The sequence below is a fragment of the Musca vetustissima genome, unplaced genomic scaffold (genome assembly GCF_032173495.1).
Source record: "Musca vetustissima isolate MV318-11 ecotype Yass unplaced genomic scaffold, APGP_CSIRO_Mvet_v1 utg29548, whole genome shotgun sequence".
NCBI lineage: Eukaryota > Metazoa > Arthropoda > Insecta > Diptera > Muscidae > Musca > Musca vetustissima.
The window spans coordinates 19,330-43,653 of NW_026886771.1; the positions used below are offsets into that span (position 1 = coordinate 19,330).

Below are 24,324 nucleotides of genomic sequence, written 5' to 3' on the forward strand. Positions count from 1 at the left end.
AAGGTTTATTAAAGAAATATTTAAAATTTTAATAAATCTACGATATAAAAACCATCGTTTTTTTCGTTGATTTCTTAAAATACATGGAAGAACTTTTGAACTTATTAAACAAATATTTATGTAGATGTAGATTGGCACTTAATGGGGGGAAACTTAAATCTATGCTCAAATACTTTACCTAAAACGATAATACTTATTATAAATCCATATTTAAGAGGATATATAAATATTTGAAATCAGATGAGGACAGTAGTAAAGTGGTAGTAAGGCACATTGATTGCAACAGTTATGGTAACGTTGTGGGCCTCAAAGAACAATTGAACGTTAAAGAACGATTTACAGTACAGTTTCAGTACCATCTATCGATTCCAGTGAGCTCTATATTTGAATTTCTTTGCAATTGTAATGTTCCAGTTTACATTTTTAAGATTAATATGTATATTTTCTTATTAACTAGTATACTTTGTGTTGCTGTTTTTACTGGCAATAGAAATTAGATATACGAGTAAAAATTATGATGCAGGATATTGTAGCTTTTAATATTTACAGTCTTAATTTATTCGTGTGGTCATCATTTATCATCTGTGTTCATATGGTGGTTTCGATGAACTCTTGTATCGGATATTTGAATATGAGCGATTTCTTCATACTTCTACGAGTTTTAATACAACGAAATTTTACCATCATTGCGATTTAATTTTGTGCAGTTACAAACACATCGCGACAAAGTTTTCGGAAATTACTCAATTACAATTATGTTCACTATGCAGTGTTGCTTCTAAGCATTTTGCTCAGTCATTGCATATCTCTTATTTGTTCACACGAGGTTTCATAATAGGATGACGAACGGGCGGACGCTCCATTGTTAATTATCACTTGGTTATATTTTGACAGCTGCACTTGTTGCGGCTGCATTAGTAGTGTTGTTATTGCCACCAGTGTTGTTGTTAGCTCCACCGCCATTGTTGTTGTTGCTGGCATTTTGGATTGCGTTGGTTCCGTTGGTTGTACCGTTGCCCATACCTTTGAGCAGTTCCATATATTGGAATGGAACATGAAAGTTTTGTCCTTTGTGTTCGACAATCAAATGGCCACGGCATGATGACGCACCAACAACATTTACACTTTCGCCCTTTTTCAATTGTTCGGTAGGCGGATTTGTTATGGTGTCCTCGGGAAAGTTCATTTTCATAACACGCGTTTGTGGAAAGCTTAATTTTGTGTTACCAGTTATAGTGTAATTACGAGATGGTGGTACAGGTGGTGGACGTTCCTGCAAATGGATAGAAGTGGAAAATAACAAATTATTAGCTGGATTGTACACATACTTACATATGAATGAGAATTAAGTATGTATAAGCGAATTTTTGACAAAAAGAATATATGTATGTATGTTCTGATTGAATTTTATAGTTGATAACTTAAATTGCAATAAATACAGTGAGAAACAAAATTTTATGACAATGGAACGATATATCCACCGCTATTGGTCTGAATGCTGTTGGGCCTAGAGCTTATAATCACCTGTAGCAATTGTATAACTTCACTGACCAAAAAAATACATGACGACAGACGATAAAATTTGCTACTCATCCTTCTTTGAAACTCTCGAATGCGACTTGCACAATGATTTCATTACAAGCAATTCTGATAGAGAAGTCATGTAAACTGTGGATTTTCTATGAAAATGACAAGGTGTAGGCTTTGTAGAAATTACTACTATATTGGATAGATACATTAGTAGGGAAAACTTTTCTATAAAATGTTAAGAACCAACCTTATGTCCCTGAGGATAAACGGATTGGAGAACTTCCATTTATTAATGGAAAGGAGATACAAATTCCATACTCACACTCCTAAACCTTTGGTGCCAATTTCTATGGTAGCCAGTGGACTATCGCATCTATACTCTAAACATAGCATTGAAGATTTCATGTCCTTCTCATGCCCCAATCTACTCAATTGCTACTGTATTGCTGATGACAAATGGATCTTCAAATTAGGAAGATCCACAGATATGAGATTTTATAAATTAAAGAAAATTATACACAATGACGTCACATTTGTAAAAGACAAAGGGCGGAACAATACCACAATTGTCAAAGGCCAGGCCACGTGTAACATAACTGCGGTATGACATACAAATGTGTGAAATGCTCGTAGGACCATGGACCTGGCAAATGTTTAATCCCTAGCAAGAAAATTTTAGAAAAATTGCCAGAAGAAGAAGCCAAGAAATTTATTTTGAAATGTGCAAACTGTGGTGCTGAAGGTCACCCAGCTAATTCCAAAGAATGCCCTAGGATTCAGGCTACACTCCAAAATAGGGCTGAAAAAATAGGCACTCAAGAAAGCGAAGGTTGCCTGAAGTTCGTAATGGAATTCCGTTCTCATTTATTATTCGTTCATCCTTGCTTATTAATTCGGGGCCAACACTAACCTCAATAAACCTAAATAAAACGCCAAATACGGCTGATATAAGGATTACATTATAAATCCTACTTAGGACAAAGTTTAGCTGAACTACTTATAGATTTGGACGAATTCAACGATGTTTTGTCATAGCTAAGCACAAACTTAATAACTGACATAGATTTTGCATTGATGGATACACAATTTACATGCAGTGTAGAGGGGGTACTGTTATCCTTATTAGTATAAAAACCGGCAACATTGAATCCTGCTGCGCCATTTTTAGACCTAATGGTTCAAACATAATTTTTGTGTCCATGTACCTTCAACCACAGGAGCAACTTTACCCCACCCATCTGGATGAAATCGTACATTTAGGTTCAAACAATGAAATTATCATTGGTTGCGACCTGAATGCGAAGCATCCGGATTGGGGGGTTTTGTCACAAACCGTAGAGGAATATATTATATAATTATCTATTAAACTGCCCAACACTATGCTTATGCCCAACGTCAAAGCCAACAACTAGGCCTAACAGAACAGACGGATATTTTATTGACTATTTTTTAATATCACCATGTATTACTCTCGTTTGTTGCCAACACATTACTTTAAGTCCGATCATATGGCTGTCGAGATGAAAATGTTTGTTGGCAGCACTGAATCCGCTGAGGCGCAATCCTATTTCAATTTCGATAGGATCAATATTCGTAGATTTAGGAGGGAAATTTAAAATAATATTGGTAATAATTTTCTGCCAATAAATAGAAATGTAAATGTAGCAGAAATAGATTCTTGTATTGAAGGACTTACCTCCACTTTTCAAAACGCAATTAAATTGTCAGTACCAAAAATTTAATGCCGTAGCCCATTACTAGAAGAATTGTCACGAAATATTATTCGTTTTATGCAAGAACGCAAAAGGATGAAACTTACGTTGCGAAGTACATTATATCCGGACAGATATGCAGTACTAAAAGCTGACATCAGGAGCTCTCTCAAACGAGGTAAAATTACTAATTTATCAGCAGGTAGTTAGGCCGATAGTAACCCAGATGGAAAGGAGACGTTAAATTCAAACGCATCGATGCATATATGATGCAAGGAGCTCTTAAGTTCCTGCAATCGTGTGAATTCATCGACAATATGCTAGTTAATGATATCCTCCAATTAAACGGGGACCTATTAGACCTTCTCCCCAGGAGGTACTTGCCTCCTGCAGCTTTATTAAAGCTACGCGATGAGGGTCTTTTGTATGACGATAACCGCCTCATGTTTTATCACAGAAGGCATCAAAGATACGACTGGAGAGCAAACCCTGGATACAACACAATACAATAACCCAATTAAAAATAAGAAAGTATTGAAAGAATTAAAATATACCTTCTATGCTTATACTCCAAAAGAGGAAAAACCTATATAATCATTATATGTAAAAAGATATTGATAATGAAGAATATATCAGCACTGGCCCAATAACAGGTCCTGTCAAGAAAAGTATTGGATTATCTGCCCGATGCACCAGTTACAAAGTAGATTGCCTCGTGATAAAAGATGCCAACAGGGGCAAGAATAATCGAAGGAGTAAATCAAAACAGGAACAAGTCTCATATTGATAGTCAAGAAAATGCTCTGGCATTTTAAGTCTATCTGTCATTTTACAATATATGTATTTAAATTAATCCATATAATCAACCAACAGTAGTGAACACAGAAACCCCTGATGACTATATTGGACAGAATGGATGAAATTATGTCCAAACAAATTGTGTCATATAAAAAAGTTTAGAATTTTTCCAGAAGGGAATACGTGTACCAAAGGGTGCATTACGTATGCTGTTCGATCATCCTCAAAAATATGATACAATGTACATATTAACTGCTGACCAACCAAGATTGGCGTGAGCATTTTTTGGAGCAAAATTAAGTTCTAAGTGACCACCCATGACTTTAAGTCTCGTATTAGGAAATATATGTGGTAATGTTTTTGCATTCGTTTGTAGCACGCAATACAGAACTTTTATCCGGAATTGATATTCAAATAATTGGATAATCTCAAAGATACTACTTTTTCGACCACACGATTTAAAACGATGTAGTAGAGGCTAATAAAAACAAAAACGATATCCAACAGAGTATTAACTTTTATCAGAACGCGTAACATGTTCAGTCACAAATTGATAGATTTGTTGGTACATTGCAATTTATTCCAAAATTATTTAACGGGATAACTTCGGCTTCATTTAGCACATTTTAATGTCGAATAGTTTTTTTAGAAATTTTATGTAAAAGGGAATACAGAATCTATGTGACATTAAATGTCACTTTAATATAGATTTAAAATCTATAGTAAACATTCTTGAGACATTTTTTGTAAGTTCCATAAACTTAATCTATAAATAAAATAATTTAAAATACAACCTCAATGCGACTTCAATCTATTGTTGTGCGATGCATTGTCCACACCAGTCAATATTTACCAATGTATTCATTCTTAAGGAAAAGAGGTCATTTTATGTCATGACCAGTAACAATATACACGTCCTCGTTACTTACCAAATCTAATCCGAAAAGGCTACATGTTTGTTGTATTATCTTTGTGTCACATTTTTCATTTGGATCTGGTGGCGGAGTACCAGCAATTGGCTGTGGTCTTGGTCTCGTGACATTGCTTCCTCCTGTTCCTGCAGGATTTGTGGTTTTGGCCGATAAGCGCGGCAACGATGCTGATAATGCATTGACGCCAATCGAAGCATTCGCTGTAATTGTTGTCGATGTTGTTCCTCGTGTTGGCATTGTGGCTAAAACTTGCAGATAATAGAGGAAGAACAGAAAATAACATTAAAAATCACTATAAATAATGACAAATTGAAGTTATTTATGGGAGAAAAATTCCATACATTTGCAGATGCCATGTGATGACGTCTTAATGAAGTGAAAACATATTCTAATAAAAAACATATATTATTTAGAAACGCTTTATGCAAAAATATTTGAAAACAAAAAATGGAGTTATTATAAATTCAGGATTTACAGATATATTAGAATCTCTGTGTCATTTCAATATCGTTTGTTTAGCATGTATAGTGCTTATGCGTAACAAAATACCGGTCCCTAGGAAAAATCGTGATAATTCTTAAAAATCCCATATATTTCGGTCCTCTTCGATAATTCGTAAAAGCGCCAGGGACTTCATTAAAAACTATGAACCCTAAAATATTTTACGGGGCTGTTTTTTAAATGCCTTCGTGACAGAACAATGTGTTTCAAGTATGATACGTGCCATAATGGTAAAACAAGTAAGGACAGAATCACATTTTTGTTTGCTGCTAATATGGATGGCACTGAAAAGTGGAAACCTTTAATGATCGGAAAGTCAGCGAACCCAAGATTCATTAAAAATATTAATTCATTTCCTATGGACTATCGTCCGAACAAAAATTCGGGGATGACAGGCATTTTGTTTGGTAATATGGTAAATAACAAAATAGTCAGCCTAAATCTCTGCTTCAGCCACTCATAAACAATTAAATCTTTCTATCACAATGAAGTCTTAATGCAACTCTTAGACTGCATTGAAGATAAAAATGAACACAAAATTACAATCTTGCACGCGATGAAAAAGGCCTGGAAAAATGTTAGCCAATCCACGATTCAGACCTGTTTTCGACAAAGGACCATATTAGTAAGTGAAGAACCATGTATTGAACCCAAAGTAGCCGTATGGAAACGCGTACCTCAAGATGGAGAAAATCATATCAGCTTCGACGAATACGTTCCCTTTGACGACAATGTCACTATTGCAGGCAAAGAAACGGATGACGATATGTTTTCTGCAATTGTGACTCTAGACAACGTAATCAACAAGACGCGACAAAACTCGCTGCATCAAAAAACTGATTGATTTTATTTTCTATTATATACCACAGATACATATGGGCATTTCCGGAAAAGAGTAAACCAAAGTCATAGAATTTGAAAGACTACGTTTGTCATTTTTTCTTCTTGTTCTTAGCATAAATACTAATTTAAAGACAAAAATGACAGCAAAAGAAGACTTAGACATTAATTGGCTCCCGGTAGGCCTTGATTATAGGCCATGCTTTGACCTGGACATCCTAAATCCTTAAAAATTATATTGGGTCCTCAATTGATTGAACTCAAATAACAAATGTAATATACCACCATTAAAGTAAGTTACCATAATATTTCTTACCTCCACTATTTATACCATTGTGTCCATGCAATTTATTAAGCTTAGCCGATGGAGATGTCATAAGCCCACCAGTTCCATTATTGATTACTCGATGATTAACACCACCCATTTTCTTCCGCCACTGCCAACCACGCCATGTGGCCTGAATCAGTGTTGCACTCTTGTTACGTATTTCCGTACGTAAATGTTCCAAATGTTGGCGAATTCCTTCGCTTAAGAAGACATGACGTTTTCCCGGTGCCCAGCCCAATGTAACGGAGCCCTCAACAACGGGAGGATTTTCCATAGCATGTTGCAATATTATATTGCAACATTCTTCCATTTTATCCTCGTTTCGACGTATCAAATGGAATGGCGCCAACATACGGTAGCGTGCATTGAACTGTTTAAAGCGCATACGATGGGGAAATCCCGAAGCCATAAGGTTGACCGTTTCAAGGACTTGCAGAGAGCGTATTTGTTTGACAACTGTCATGCGTTCAAAACAACCAACTGCTTCCATTGAATTGCTGCGGATGCAGCGTACAAAATGTGGGCGTGCATGTACCAGAGTACGTAAAAGGTTGTCCAAACGTGTATGGAAGTCTTGAGTTAAGGTTGATACCGGTTCGTCACCATTCAGTAGATCTGTGTGTGATGTTGGCGCTATGCGGAAACTTAAACCACGGGGGACACTTTGCAAGGCATACAGCGCCTTCAGTTCGGATCCAAAAAGATGTGTGGCAAAACCAAAGTTACACGTATGCTTATAAAATACCGCAACCAAATCGTCGGGTACTACATCACGATTTGTATCCAGAAAATCTGTTGCATCGTATTCCACTCGACCGGCAAAATGACGTATCATGAACATTCGTGGATCATGAGGCTCAGTGGTGTGCTTGATTTCCAATCTAGGTGAATTACGATGTTGCACCTTTATTTTACACACATAACTCTCAGCAGTACCGCGGGCGGCACATTCCGCATCCAACATACTCAGCAGTCCAGTGCGCAACGAAGATATCAAATCGATGCATGGAACATTATCCACATAATCCACTTCGGTATCGCAAACGATTCCCTCATCCCGACATGATTCAACGGAGCTCTTAAAGATGTGAGTATTATAAAAATGTTGCATTGTTTCGGCACACAAATTGATACACAGATGTTCCAGTTGAGCATGTGGTGAGGGTTCCTCAAATCCGAACATATCTAGGATGCCAATGAATCCATCCGTGGCATGGCGTACTGCATTGTTAAGGGCAGCCATTGATTTGGAGCCGGAATTTCCGCCAATAGTGGAAGCATGTTGTGATGCAATATCGCCTTGATTGTGTACTGATTCATTGGAATCTGAACTTAGTGTGCCCAATGTTGAACCCAAACGCTTCAGGCTATTTGCTCTCCTGACAATTGTGGCAACAGTACGGCAATAGAGAGCCTTTGCCAAGGAATCACGCGTCATGTTAGACATGTTGGCGTCACAAACTGATTTTATCAGTTGTCCGCGTGCATTGTGAGTCCTAAAAAATTCATAAAGGTGAATTACTTAACCAGAAAATGGAAATAATAACCTTAAACAAATCTAACATTAAATTTAATATATTGAAAGACTATACCAGAATACCAAAACATTTTTATTTATATACATACTGAATCTTTGTATATAGACTCCAAATATTTTATATTTTAAGACAAGGTGTATGAACAACGGAAAGGGTTCACCAACCATAACTGACGTAATGTCGGTGCAATTATTGGACGATTCTATAGAAAATATGACTATAAAACCAAGGATACTAACAGAGTATTTGTACGATATATTTAGTATAGTGAAGAAAACGGGAGTCGAAAATAAGGGTATTAATTTAAATCGAAAACATACAGTTTAAACATAAATTAGAGAATAATGACTAGCTGCAATAATCAGAAAAGACACTTAAACTAGATTTGTACCAAATAAAAACAGCATCTGGACGACTAATAAACTTTTATTCTAATCATCCCCAAAGAGTGAAGATAAATAAGGCAATAAATTTTATACATAGAGATTTCAATACAAGTGACCAACAATTCCACAAAAACAATGGTTTCCCACAAAAAACAATCGACGACCTATTAAAACATACAAAACAGAATAAAAATCTTAGAATTAGAGGGGAAAATAAAAAATCGTATAAATTTTTAACATATATCCCTTGATCTCCGGAGAGATTCTGTACAAAATTTTGTAGTGAAAATGTTCAGTAGTAGTTCAACGCAATGTAGTTTATAAGATAGCTTGTAGCGGTGTCAAATCTGATGTATGCCAAAAGATATGTCAATGACATGACAAAAACAAATTTAACCAGTGAGCGGAGCAGTATAGGCGGACGGGACCGACCATATTATAACTTACACAACTTCCACGATCAATAAAAACTAATTTTACAGCCCTTCTAATTACATGTCCAGATTCCCTTCACGGTGGGTTGTGTTGTGATGTTCGGCTTTCAACTAGGGCAAAAAAATAAGTTTCCGGTCCACTTCATACCAATATTATTATATGATCGTCATCGAAAATGATAGGCGTTTCCCTTGACCATATCTGAATCCTCATGGAAAATTGCAAAGCGATCAGCGCCATATTGGTAATGTGTGGTAATGGGTTACTAAATAATATCTGAATACGTTAGCACCTGTAAATATTTCAGTGTAACTCCTATATCAGAGTACATACGACGATATAATTGGTATCAATTTGAAGGTCAACCACTCCTCTTGGACATACTATCAACTTCTCGGGTCTATGTCCATCTGGAGTAACTATATACGCCATAGAATACAAATTTTGTCATTTTTCACACAAAAGTCAGGGTCCATTTGACCGCCTAAATATTGACCGATCTTTATGAAAAGAGGCATGCTTATTCTTTGGCCCGATCAGCTCCTCCATGAAAAATTTTGCGATGTTTGGGCCATAAATGCGACCTCTGAAGCGACCAGAAAATCAGACAAAAATAACGGTTTTGGTCCATTTCATCCCCTAAATATTAACCTAAATTGGCCTGAACCCATCCTACATGCAAATTTTCTTGAAGATTGGGTATAACTGTGGCCTGTATCGTGTTTACAAATTATAATGGACAGACGGAGGACACACATGTCTAGATCAACTCAGCTAGTCGAGATATGACGATCGGCATACTTAAAGGTGGGTCTAGGACCAATATTTCGCGGCGTTACAAACTCTTGGGGCTGCACAAAGCTATAATACCCTGACAAATCAAAATGAGTTGCCATTATTAGTTTCTCAAAAACTTAACCAATAAAAAATTTACCAAATAAAAATCTAGCCAAAGGAACTAAAATTATAAATTTATTTTATTTAAACAAATAATTGCATCTATAAGTGAAATAAGGTGTCATAAAATTTCTCGCCACACAACATTCACCTCAAATTCACCAAAAATTTCACACTACACAACATTCACGTCAAATGGACAACCGTGTCTTTTAATATCCCACCACAACAGATTCACCAAATACTAATGTGTTATAATTCAATTATGAAACGAAATCCATGACAAGAACCACACAATGGTAGTGTTATAATTGAACTCACCTCACTGTTAGACCACGAAACAGGGCCGCTGGTGGAACACCCAGTAAACTGGCCACGGCATTTAATTCAGTTTCACCCTTGACATCAACCTCTAGACTCTGTGAATAAAAAAATAATAGCATTTTTAGTACATATTTGCACCACAAATACAGAATCACCAATTTATTAGTATTGTAATTTTACAGATTTCATTTTTCAAATGCCGTATGGAATTCCAATACACAAATTAAATTTATGAAATAGCTTTAACACTTACCTGACCATCGATAAATTGTACATTTCCCAATAGTAGAACAGCGGCCAACACACGAACCACATCCAAAAATGGTATACCCAATATACCCAAACAAGTCTTCCATGCTTGAAAGCGTATCGAATCTTCTTGTTCGTTTTGTACCACATCACCGTTTTGTAAGTAACGCAAATTTAACGGTGAATATCCCTCCAAATTTAATTTCACACGTTCTTCCCGACTGAGGCCGGCAAGCATTTGATAGAAAATATGATAGTTTTTCTCTTTTGGCAGTGGTCTTATCACTCGTGTCTGGTCCAAAAAGTAACAATGAATTTTAGTCCGATACAGAGCACCATCGGTTACTTGTACTTCAATAAATTGACCAATGCGACTGGATTCGGAATTTGTTGTGGTCTTGGCTGAGCCTAAGGAACGTAATACTGTAAATGCGGCTGCCAAATGTTTAAAGGCATCCGTTTCTGGTCCACCACCGGCGACGGCAAATAGTTGACGAAGTAATAGCATAGAACAATGTGTTTTACCAGCACCCGATGTTCCGGATAAAATAATGGCTTGTGGATAACCTGTTTCGGCCTGTTGACGTACGGCTTCCTGGACAATTTTACGCAGTTGGGGTGCCAACGGGAATGCTCGGGTGGATGTAAGTGTCAAGGGATTGCCGACATGAAGATATGGATTTATGGACAGCAATATTGGACCGACATTTGTCTAAAACACACAATATTAAATTAAATAGTTAATGTTTTTTAATATTTTGTTATTGCAATTATATATAGAAGAGCTCATGAAGAAAAAATGTCTGTTTGGATTTATTTTTTTCAAAAAGTCAAAAATAAAAGTAATTTAAAAATGTTTATTGTACTTATGTCTTGTGGTTTCTTGAATTTGGACTATTTACAAAGTTCTGAATATTCTAACATTACTTTTTAATAAACGGAAAGCGTAAATATGATACAATAGCCACAGAATTCCGAGTCATCACCATAAACCCAATTTTGGTGTTTTTAAGGTTTTTGTTCATCGAAAATTCTAAATTCGGGATACTTTTTCGAATTTGATTTCCTTATCCATATTACGAAATTTTTGAGTTTTGTAAAGTTCGACCGGACCATAACATTCCTTTAATATGGATACAGCCGCTTCGGTATTAAAATGTAGCTTGGACCATCGGCATATGTAAAATAGGGAGATACCTGTATATGGGCTATCTAAGAATATGGACTTATATTAAAAAAAATCTTCGAATAATCAATACGGTTAGGAGAAGTAACAAAGTATATGAAAAATTTCATAGGAACATATTTAATATTGCCTATTTATACCCTTCACCACACTGTGGTACAGGGTATTATGTCTTTGTGCATATGTTTGTAACAGACAAAAATAATCGAGATAGACCCATGGTTCCTTTTGAGAATATGGATAGAATCACTTTCTGAGTCGATTTATGCATGTCCGTCCGTCCGCCTGTCCGTCTGTCCATGTTAAATTGTAAAAAAAGTACAGGTCGCATTTATGATCCGATTTGGATGAAATTTGGCACAGCTCATTTGTTTGGACCAAGGACGAATCCTATTGAAATTGGGAAAAATCGGTTCAGATTTAGATATAGCTCCCATATATATTTTTGCCCGATTTACGGGCTTTAGACCCTCAAAATCTTTCGATTTGCACGAAATTTTGGCATAGCGTACAGAATTGAGCCACGAAAGATGTGTGCCAAGTTTCGTGAAAATCGGTTCAGATTTAGATATAGCTCCCATATATAGTTTCGCCCGATTTTTGGTAAATGGCGTACCAAAGTCCCTTATATATCTTTCGATTTGTACGAAATTTGGCATAGCGCACTGAATTAAGTCTAGAAAGATGTGTGCAAAGTTTCGTGAAAATCGGTTCAGATTTAGATATAGCTCCCGTATATATCTTCCTCCGATTTAAGGTAAATGTTGTACCAAAGTCCCTATATATCTTTGGATTTGCACGAAATTTGGCATAGCGTACTGAATTAAGTCTAGAATGATGTGTGCAAAGTTTCGTGAAAATCGGTTCAGATTTAGATATAGCTCCCGTATATATCTTCCTCCGATTTAAGGTAAATGTTGTACCAAAGTCCCTATATATCTTTGGATTTGCACGAAATTTGGCATAGCGTACTGAATTAAGTCTAGAATGATGTGTGCAAAGTTTCGTGAAAATCGGTTCAGATTTAGATATAGCTCCCGTATATATCTTCCTCCGATTTAAGGTAAATGTTGTACCAAAGTCCCTATATATCTTTCGATTTGCACGAAATTTGGCATAGCGTACTGAATTAAGTCTAGAATGATGTGTGCAAAGTTTCGTGAAAATCGGTTCAGATTTAGATATAGCTCCCATATATAGTTTCGCCCGGTTTTAGGTAAATAGTCCACTAAAGTCCCTATATATCTTTTGATTTGCAAGAAATTTGATTTGCACGAAATTTGGCATAGCGTACTGAATTAAGTCTAGAATGATGTGTGCAAAGTTTCGTGAAAATCGGTTCAGATTTAGATATAGCTCCCATATATAGTTTCGCCCGGTTTTAGGTAAATAGTCCACTAAAGTCCCTATATATCTTTTGATTTGCAAGAAATTTGGCATAGCGTACTGAATTAAGTTTTGAATGATGTGTGCAGAGTTTTCTGAAAACCTGTTCAGATTTAGATATAGCTCCTATATATATATTTATATATATATATATATTTATATATATATATGATATATATATATATATATTATTTAAGGTAATTGGTGCATCAAAGACCCTATATATCTTTCGATTTGCACGAAATTTAGCATAGCATACTGAATTACGTCTATAATAATAACAAGCTATGTCTGTTGGATACATATGTAGAATATACCCAAAGTGGTGAAGGGTATCATATAGTCGGCCCCGTCCGACTTTACTACTTTCCTTACTGGTTTTAATTGGTTTTTGGGATGATGTTCATTATTTATTAGGAATCCGATATGTCAAATTAAAGCTAACTCGATTTGAAATTCGGTCGAAAACTTATTAATACCGAAAATGGAGCGCAACTTTTATGTGGGGACTATGTCAAAACTTAAATACAGTATTTTCCGAAACAAAATTTCTTTTACCCTTCAATATCCAGAAAATGTAGCTAAATTCTTCAAAATAAGACAAAGGAACGCTACGCTTATAGGGGGCTATGTGAAAACATGGACCTATATGGATTATTTTCTGTATATGTACAGTGACTCACAATCAAAAATATTCACTTGGTTTTGGCATAAGTTCGTGTTAATTAATGAATATTCTTTTTCATATCGCTCATTTGCTGCAAAACAGGCATAACTCAAAAAAAATGAGGTCTATTATAGCGAACAATCGTACATCATTAACTCGAAAACCACGTTTTATGAGTTACGCTTGTCTTGCAGCGAAGGAGCAATATGTAAACATGAATACCCTAACTTTAAATTAATGAAATAAAATTGCCAACTTTTATATAAATTCAATATAAACAAGTGAAAAAGCGTTAAGTTCGGCCGGGCCGAACTTTGGATACCCTCCACCATAGATATACTGACAGGTACTTGAAATAAAAATATAGGGAACATACCAAAATGTACCTATACCGGCATTTCTACAAAACCGATTATGGTTCTAAATATTGGTCATAGACCCCATATTTCTTTGGACCACATTTGTTTCAAATAATTTTGATTTCTTCCAAACTTTATTTCTTCCAAAATTAGTTCAAGTTCGAACATGGGGAATATCGGTCCACTTCTTCTGGTACCTCCCACAAAGGGGCTAGGCCTAAATGCGGGTTACTTTTCATGTATATGAATATATATATATATATATAAGGATAATTATCGAACCTTATGTTCTAGTTTTTTTCGTATCTTCCGCAGATGAAATGATTACAACAGAGTCTTAGAACCAAACCCAAACACGGAACAAGTCATACAACAATTTTAATATAAAAGGGGGTTATATGGGGACGACCTCAAAAAGGGGGCGAATATTAAAAATTTTTGATAGGGATATGTGTTACCATATACGACAACGAAATACCAACGAAATACCCAATAAAAACCCAATGTACCAGATTTCAACGTATTGGGCTGAAAACGCGCTCAAGAACGCTAAAATACCGAAAATTGGGAGGTACCGTTATATGGTACCTTCCATACTATCGTGGAGGGTATAAAAATAATTATTCGATAGCTATTGTTAGAATTTGAGACCATGGAACGTCACACAACGATTGCCGTGAGAAAATTAGTCCTTTATCATGCTGAGCTATCAAAATTCATCGGAAAATAGGGGAAATACTCAATATTATCCATTCATAAACCCCAAAAACAGGAAAATCCGATTGAAGTTTATTCAGGAGCACGCATTTTCATTTTGAAAATCTGTTATTTTTGCCGATGAAAGTAAACTGGGTTCACTATTGAACACATTTGGTAGGGAGACTTTTTATTCAATCAGAAGCCAATATTAATGAGACACGAGTCAATAACTCCCCTAAATACCAAAACTTGGGATGTAGCGTTATATGAGGGCTAACCTAAAAAGTGTACCAATATTGATCATTAAATATTGAAGGTTGAAAAACGTGCCTAAAACCTTGAAAATACCAAATATGAAGGTATCGTTATATGGGAGCTATCCTAAAAATCCATTCTCAATACCAAACATCAGGAGTAGTGGCAATGTACAAAATTTCAATGCTCTACTTAAATATTGTGAGCTCTATACTGATTTAAAAATACGAGCAGACTGACATGACTAAATCGACATGGAATTTTATTCCGATCAAGAATTTTTAATCTTTATGGGGTCTCGGTTCAATATTATAATACTATACAAGCTTTCTGTCATTGTTGAAAATGTTCAACTTTATATTCTTGTAAGAAAAACATACGTTACCCAACATTAATTGAGGTTTCTGAATTTACACAGTTCAAAATGCGCACGAATCACACCCTGTTATTGTATTTAGTCGAGACATAATACATAGTGCAATCGTTATGGGACATTGGTGAAATTAACTCAAGTAGAATAAAAAAAACTCTCCATATCAAACTCTACAATGTTGATATCGGTATATAAGATGATCACCGTGAAAATGTTTCGTATAAAATAAATGTGTTCGTATTCACCATGTTTTGTTCTATTTATAGCCACAAATTCATAAAAGCTGTTGTGAGGCTGCTAAAATGTGGCGAGTAGGTCGGATGCTAGCGTGCCGACTTTACAATCAGAAGTTAGTGGGTTCGATTCCCACTTCACAGTGTGTGAGTTCATGAAAAATCTTCTGTTCCTGCCACCTGAAATAAAGTTGTCATTTCTCGTAATGATGTCGTCTATCTTGGGTAATTTACGCCTGAACTTTGGATGTTGAGTCTATGATAACTGAGCGAGAACATTTTTTTTGTTTTTCTACATAAAATTATTTTGATATTTGTATACAATAAACCACCTATTCATAATATAGGTTTTAATTATCATAACGAAAATAAATTTTATTATACTATTTTAGAAATTATGGTTGGCACTAATCCGAATTATTCGAGGATATATTTATAAGTGGAGTACGATATCCTACATCTTCCTCTCCGTGAGTTCTTCTAAAACTTAAATTAAATAAACTAAAAATTGGAGAATATATCCATTGATATGGTATGTGATTGTGATTTATGGTTCTTCAAAATGTAGGGGCCACATATGTATGTGTATCTTGGTACGAAGACATTTTCCCTTTGTATCTCACTCCCTATTACAAATCTGTACATTTGTCTGGATATGTAAATTTATCATTTTAGTAAAATATACATAACTATTATAAATACTTACAAAATAGCAATTGTCATGAAAACGAGCCTGCAATGTTCGCATTACAGCATCCTCAGTTAATGGCCCCGAGAGATGAATTAGATCATCCAACTCATGCGGCTGTTTTGTCTGACCTCCAGATGGAAAGCTCTCAATCACGCCAGGAATGTTTCCACCAAAGCTACCATTGGTATTTATAGTAGGGTGTAGTTGATTGGCATATTGGTTCGATCGATAATTAATATTTTGATGGGCGTTACCGTTAGGTCGAGCATGGCAATTTGCGAATGAGATGGGTAGAGTGTTGATACCACTGCAAGGATTCAAATGTTTTTGTATGGGTATGAAGGGCAGTTGTTGCTGCTGCTGATGATGATTCTGCAACTGTTGATGATGTGACGAGTGCTGTGCTGTCTGTTGCTGAAACTGTTGTTGATGTTGATTGGTGCCGTTGGAATGGTGTGATGATGGCTGGTGATGATGCAGGTGCGAATGTTGTAAATTATGTTGGCTCTGATGCTGCAGTTGTGATGCATGCGAGCTGGATGATCGCATTGGTAGAGTGTTTGAGTTGTAATTTAGTGATGTTGTGTTGAGCGAGGTGGATAAAACTGGCATTACAATGGAATCCATAAAATTTTGGGCCGATGAAGAGGAAGGCGCTAAAGAAAAGCAACAACAAAATAATTCATTATTTATAATGTGCAATTAAATATTTTATTTAATAAAATTTAAGTTATTCGAAAAAAATTAAAAAAATACATATTATTTTTTATGATAATATTTAAGGAACCCCTTTTTATATGATTCGAAACTTTAAGTACATACTTAAAAATTGTAATTTTTTGTTAATACAAAATTATGATGGTAATAATATTTCAGTGAGCTGTAACCATGTCCGCATTCGAAAAGAAGCTTAGACAGACGAAGCCTTAATTTTTTGAAACTTTTCATAAATACGGAAACTATCGTCTTTCAGGGGTAAATATTAATTGAAATTAAGAATTTTTTAAGACAAATTAAGGCTGTCTAGGGCAAAAAATCTCAAAAAAAAAAAAAACAACAAACTTATATCAAATTATTTTCCTCGTTTTGAAGTCTTCAAAATTATGAGTGTTCATTTGCCAGTCTGTTAAAAATAATTGCATTTATATGTAAGGGAGACCGGGGACCTTTCGGTATTTTTTAGAGCTCTATATCTCAGTACTTATTAAACAGATACAAAAACTTTATGGCAGATTTTTGTCCTCTGATACTTAATTATAAAAACTAGTACCAAAAATATATAATAAATAAGTATTAGTTAAACATTTTTATAGTTTTGTTAAAAAAAGTCAAATTCGCCGAATGTGTCCCTACCCGGAGTAGCTTCGGCATTTGATGGGAACATTCGGCACCATAGTCATAGTTGAAATTCAGATCTTCTAAAGGTTCTGTTTTGTTTTAATATGCAACTGTTTGACTTTTAAGGCTATATTTTCTAGCGGCGGACGTTGACGTATCAAGGTCCTCAATACAAGAACGTTTGGTCTTATACATGTAAATATGAACCATATTAAAGGATCATTTTTAAAGACAAACCCAAAAACATTTTAAGGAAATAATATTGCACTATCTGTATATGACCGAATGTGCCCCATTTAAAATTGCCGAATGTACCCAAAAGGTACTTTCTATAGATTTCTTAAATTTTAAAAACACAAAAAACCGTAAATCTAAATAACTTTATTAGCTAGCGATTTCAAACTTTGCGACATTTATTTATTTTGATATTCCATACCTATGTATCGAAGCTAGTGATGTACGGTGAGAGATTCATATCGAAAACGCGATTGCCGAAGGTGCCCCAGTCTCCCCTACTATTATTTATTAACCATACGCACTATGGGCAAGAAATGCAATATTTTGGTAAAACGCCCATTTCAGGTAGAGAGGAAAAAATTTATATTTTTCAATTCTGTTGAGGTTTCGTAAATTTATTTTGATCCCGAAAGTCGTGCAGGAAGTGCCAAAGTATATATTAATTGTTATAGCGTCCTTGATATGTTCCAGAATCTGTCCGAATCTTCCTACTATATAAATGTACCCCCAAATTTAGGTATATTGGTACGTATTTCAAACAAATTTGCTATAATTTTGTATTTGGGATTCTCATCTCCGTACAAAATTTTGGCATAAAATAATTGTAAAAATTCGTTATATATTACATTGTGAAAAAATTGAGCGGCTATTAAGAATCCATTATAAATGATTTGACATAGGTCAACATATATTTGTCATTCATCGGGGTCACCATAAACTATATCGAGCCATATTCGCCAAAAAATCGTAACCCTCAAATTTGAAATTTTACAGGAGAAGGTTTTTATTTGATAAATTCAGATTTTATAAAGCTATTACTTTGAAATTTAGAATTGTAGTTTTGTTTTATATGAAATACTCAGTTTAATCAATTCTACGTGGGTTTTTGGAATATTACGGTTGTTTTTGTGAGTTACGTTTTTTTCGCTGTCTTGCTGGCAAAGGGTCAATATAAAAATGTGAGGGTTAATACCAAAATGTATTTTAAGAAAATGAATTTCCGTTCCAATTTTATTAAATTTATAAATATTTTCAATTAATTTAAATTAAATATCATACTTTAAATAAAAATCCTAACATAACAAAAGATACAAATAAAATAACGTAATTCATATTAAATATGTGCTAGTTTAAATAAAATTTCAAAACATCTATTATTTTAAATATCTTATCCTCCTATCGGTTTCATGTATGTGAATCTTTGATCGACTTATACCATTAGGTGGAGAGTATATTAATTTTGTCATTCTGTTTGCAATACCTCGAATTCCATTGTAAACATTGGAATAGCCCCCATATAACGGACCCACCAAATAATTGTTATTCTGGGAATTTTTGGCAATGAGCCAGTTTTTTAAACGAGTGTGCTTTTATTTGTGTTAAATATACTAAAACATTTTCGTGGAATAACCCGCCATATCTCTAAAGCCCTAAGGGTTTCAGGTATTTTATATATAGGGGAGACTGGGGCACCTTCGCCACTTTTTGTTTAGAGCTATATACCTCAGTACTTATTCAACAGATATAAAAATTATATGACTAATTATTGTCCTCTGATACTTAATTATAAAAACTAGTACCAAAAACATATAATAAATTAGTATTAGCTAAACATGTTTACAGTTTTGTAAACTTTTGATGGGATACATTCGGAAAAATAGTCATAGCCTGGTAATTATCACCGCTATCAGTCTCGTTGAAATTCAGATTCTCTAAAGGATCTATTTTGATTTAATATGCGACTGAAAGTTTGACTTTTAAGGCTATATTTTCTAGCGGCGAACGTTGACGTCTAAATATCACACAAACTATAAAAAAATATCTTTTTTCAATCGCATTTTGATCAATACAAGCACGTTTCATCTTATATATGTAATTTCAAAACATATTAAAGGAATATTTTTAAACTAATTGACCACTTTTTAATAATATTGCCTTAAAATGTAAAAACTTTTATACACGAAATACGAAATGGAATGAAAATATTACAAAAACATCTGTAAAAATACAAAAAACCGTGCATCTAATAAGTTTATTAGCTAGAGATTTCAACCTTTGTGACAGTTATTTATTTCGATACCTATGTATCGAAACTAGTGATGTACGGTGAGAGCTTCATAACGAAAACGCGATTGCCGAAGGTGCCCCGATGCCAAAGGTGCCCCAGTCTCCCCTACACCACATGGTATAAGTTCGAGCTGCTCAAATTAACGAAATTTTTACTAGTTGTTTACTAAAATCACATATATATCTTTGACATGTTATCTAAAAGCTTCCGAAGTACGGATTTCTAATATAATACTAAAATAATTGTGTGTTTCATTTATATTATTAGAAGAGAAAAAAAACGTAAACCACACGTGCGTTTAACAAAAATGTAAACAGACTGATCACATGTGTTTACGATAAAATTGTTTTTGTTGTAAAATTATAACGGTAAAATCTACAGCCACCAAATTTTCAGAGATGATGTATATTATCGAGAACTATTGATCTATCGAATAAAACGAAAATCGATTATGTTGAGGGTTACGTTTTTTTGGCGAATATGGCTCGATATATTTTTGATCAGAATACAGTTCTATGCCGTTTATGATAGTTTTGCAATTTTGCACTGATATTGCTATTACTTCTAGGATATTTGGTATTGTAAGTGACACGTATCGCTCCACTTTTGTGAATAGTCCTCATATGACGATAACCCATGAATTCGGTATTTTGGGCACTTTTTTCTACCATATCTACCATATAAAAAATACATGTATGTTCGAAATCGCTAAACTCAAAAACGACTGCGCCGATTTTGACCAAATTTTATGTACAGGCTCTATGGGGCGTGAGGAGTGTTTCTGTGTAGTTTGAAGTTTATCCGGTAGATGGCGCAATATTTTTGTTTGTGTTTTTGCACCGTAACTCAAGAACCACTGCACCGATTTTGACCAAACTTTATATATACGCTCTATATAGTTTCTTTGCATTTTGACCGATTAGAGATTGGGTGCTAAATCGACGTTAAGTATTCCGAAACCAATTCATACATAACCTGTTTTCGTGAATAGCGCGTGGGAGTCAAACGAAAAAAAATAACTTATCAAATTGAAGTAAAATTAATTTAAATCTACTTATAAAAATTATGTAAAAAACTTATAGTAACTCATCAATTTGAGAACGGAGGGACCGATTTGACTAAAAATTTCCTTCAGTTATCTTTAATTGAAGTGGAAAGGATTTTCTGAAAGAAATTTAAAAAAAATACGCAAAAATCTTGAAAAACACATTTTTAAGCAACGGCTGGACCGATTTGTTACAACTTCCAAAGTATCTAAAATAAGACTATGCAAAATATGGAACAAAGATAAGGAGGCTTAAAAAGACACAATAATGGCGAGCCAATTTTTCTATGTTTTAAAACCAAGACATGACATGAATGCCCAAGGGGTGGGTAAATACCCATTTGCGGGTATTTATTTGGGTATTTACTATATTGAATCGGTAATACATCTTACACCCTATTTCCGGGTTTCTGTTATCAAATCGATTTAGAATGGATAGTTTTACGATACTTTAACGACGTGGGTAAATACCAGAGTTTTTACCCAAACATTGGGTATAAACTCATTAACTGCCGAACCACTTGACATAGGGGGCGACAATTTTGCATACATGTTTTTAATGTCAAAGCAAATATAGAAATCCAAAATGGGGTCCCTCGGTCCAAGTTTTGATATATCCCTCATATAACCGTATCTCCCGATTTAAGGTATTTTTTGTCTATTCGACACATTTTACAACCAAATTGGCTGTAATTTGGCACAGAGTGTTCTTTTTGGGTACCAAATGTCCATGCAAAAATGTATGTATGTAGGTCCACGTTTACTGGTAGCCCCCATACAACGGTACCCCTATTTTGAGTATATTTGGCACCCAAAAAGAACACGATGTGCCAAATTATAGCCAATTTGGTTGTAAAATGTGTCTAATAGACAAAAATAGCTTAAATCGGGAGATACGGTTATATGAGGGGTATATCAAAACTTGGACCGAGGGACCCTATTTTGGATTTCTATATTTGCTTTGACATTAAAAACATGTATGCAAACTTTTGGCCGCATATGTCAAGTGGTTCCGCAGTTAATGAGTTTATACCCACTTTTTGGGTAAATACTCAAAATAGGGGTACCTTTGTATGGGGTCTACCAGTAAACGTGGACCTACATACATAAATTTTTGCATGGACAATTAGTACCCAAAAAGAACACTCTGTGCCAAATTACAGCCAATTTGGTTGTAAAATGTGTCTAATAGACAAAATTTACAAATTTATAAGGGGCTATATCAAAACTTGGACCCAGGGACCCCATTTTGGATTTCTATATTTGCTTCGACATTAAAACATTTTGGCCGCCTACGTCAAGTGGTTCGGCAGTTAATGAGTTTATACCCAATTTTTGGGTAAATACCGGGTATTTACCCACTGCCCATCTCTATACATGGAGAAAATTGCGCATTAGATGCTCTAGGTGTCTAACTTAAATGTCCTTTATTGTTCCTCAAATATATTTTCATTGAGAACGACTCACATTTTCCTATGGTTGTTTTTAATTGCAGTGGAAAGGGGGTTTTCTTTTAATCGAAGAAAATTTTGAATGTTGTGTTATTTACACTTTTTATAACTCATGGACGTCTGCACCAACTTTGATGATTTGATTGTGATTAAAATACGAATAGTAATTACGCCATCCATACTAAATTATCTCTTGAGGTAAGAGTAGTTAGATCAAAACTTGACTTGAGTAATTAGTTCAAAACTTGACCTTTCGTTAATTTTTACCAACCCTAAATTGATGCAATTCTGATACGGCAAAACAACGTTTGCCGGGTCTGCTAGTTTACTATAATTTAGTATTTTGAATTCTAATTAGAAAATCTTCATACCAAAATGTATCAATATTAATCCACATTTTACGGTAGCCTTCATACAACGGTAAATTCCAAATATCTTTCATGTGAGTTTTGGTCAGTGATGGAAAATAAAAAAATGTGAAAAGGTACCAAAAGAGTATTTTTTTTAATAAAAAAGTACCTTTTTCAAGAAAATACAAAAAAAACTTTTTTATTCAGTTTCATAAAGATGGATTTACAAAATATCACTTAGTGTATCTTTCTCATGATAATATGTAGTAATTCTTGCTTCTTTCGATTGCATTTGAATGTGTATGCTATTGACTAATTTTAATTTCAGTACCTCTTTCTCGAAAGCCAATATATCCCAAACTAACATGAATTTCAATTCCAAAGTGCTCTTGAAATTATTAAAGTAATCACGGTGACTAGGAATGTCATCAATTTGCCTACCTCAGGAGATAGAACAGAGTATGCCAAATTGAGTATCTGACAAACATATCAATTTAAAAAAAATTGGAACTCATTAACTTAATTTAATGTTTGTAATTTTAATCATAACTGAACAGTTATCAGTCGAAAACGTGTTCATTTTTTCAAGAGAAATATTGCAATCACATCAATATCTTAATCTGCATACTTTTGTCGGTCAAATCCATAACAAATTCTAATCCAAAAAATATATATATAATGGTTTAATTCAGGATTGAAATGGTACTGTAATGGTCACGGGGGTACTACGGTATTTTTTTGGTTAAAAAGATACTGAAAAAAGTACTATTGTACTGAATTTTCCATCCCTGGTTTGGGCACGCTTTCCAACCACATTGGCTATAAAGGTACCGAACGAATACAATTTATATTTTAATGTCCACCTAATGGTGGAAGGTATAAAAATGTTCGGCCCAGACAAACATAATGAAATTTTTACTTGTTTAATTCTCAATAATAGTTATATAATAGTCAATAATATAAGTCTCAATTATGTTGACATATAATTTTCTTAAAAATTTAGATAATTTTTTTAAAACGAAATACCAGTACAACAATTGTTTACCTTTGTCATTGATCTGATGTGGCAATGGATGTGGAATGGACGTATTTCGTGATGAAACAATACCCGATCCACCAGATGTTGAATTATGTGGCAATGTATGACTGAATGTGTGCAAATTCTACGAAAATACAAAACAAAAATCAAACGAAATACTTATTAGTAGTGAATGAATTTCATATAAGCTAAAGCAATGTTTTATTGTGATGTGGCAACTCTACTTACTTTATTATTGCTGCTGTTGGTGTTGTTGTTGTTACAGTTAATAATGGTTGTTGATGGCGTTGTTGTTGATGATGATGGTGGTGTTGTTGTTGCTGAGTGATGATTGTTGTTATGATGCTGTAGTTGTGATGATTGTGGTTGTTGTTGTTGCTGATGATGATGGGCGGTATTAGTTTGTGTTGTTGTTGTTGTTAGATTAGCATTATTATTACTACAATTACTGGTTGTGGTGGTGGTAATGTTGTTGTT

The 24,324-nt window shown here is 34.5% G+C and overlaps 1 protein-coding gene across 1 annotated transcript in view; it reads right to left on the bottom strand.

Annotated features, from left to right (window-relative positions):
- Positions 1–880: 880 nt before the first annotated feature.
- The window catches only part of LOC133334255 (myosin-G heavy chain-like), a 35,049-nt gene continuing 11,605 nt past the window's right edge, over positions 881–24,324 (bottom strand). Inside the window, exons 3-10 of the mRNA XM_061542541.1 lie at positions 24,076–24,295; positions 23,854–23,971; positions 16,335–16,975; positions 10,475–11,182; positions 10,219–10,316; positions 6,630–8,137; positions 4,970–5,214; positions 881–1,273 (exon numbers count right to left, since the gene is read on the bottom strand). Coding sequence (XP_061398525.1) covers positions 881–1,273; positions 4,970–5,214; positions 6,630–8,137; positions 10,219–10,316; positions 10,475–11,182; positions 16,335–16,975; positions 23,854–23,971; positions 24,076–24,295 — 3,931 coding nt within the window. The remainder of the gene's footprint in view (positions 1,274–4,969; positions 5,215–6,629; positions 8,138–10,218; positions 10,317–10,474; positions 11,183–16,334; positions 16,976–23,853; positions 23,972–24,075; positions 24,296–24,324) is intronic.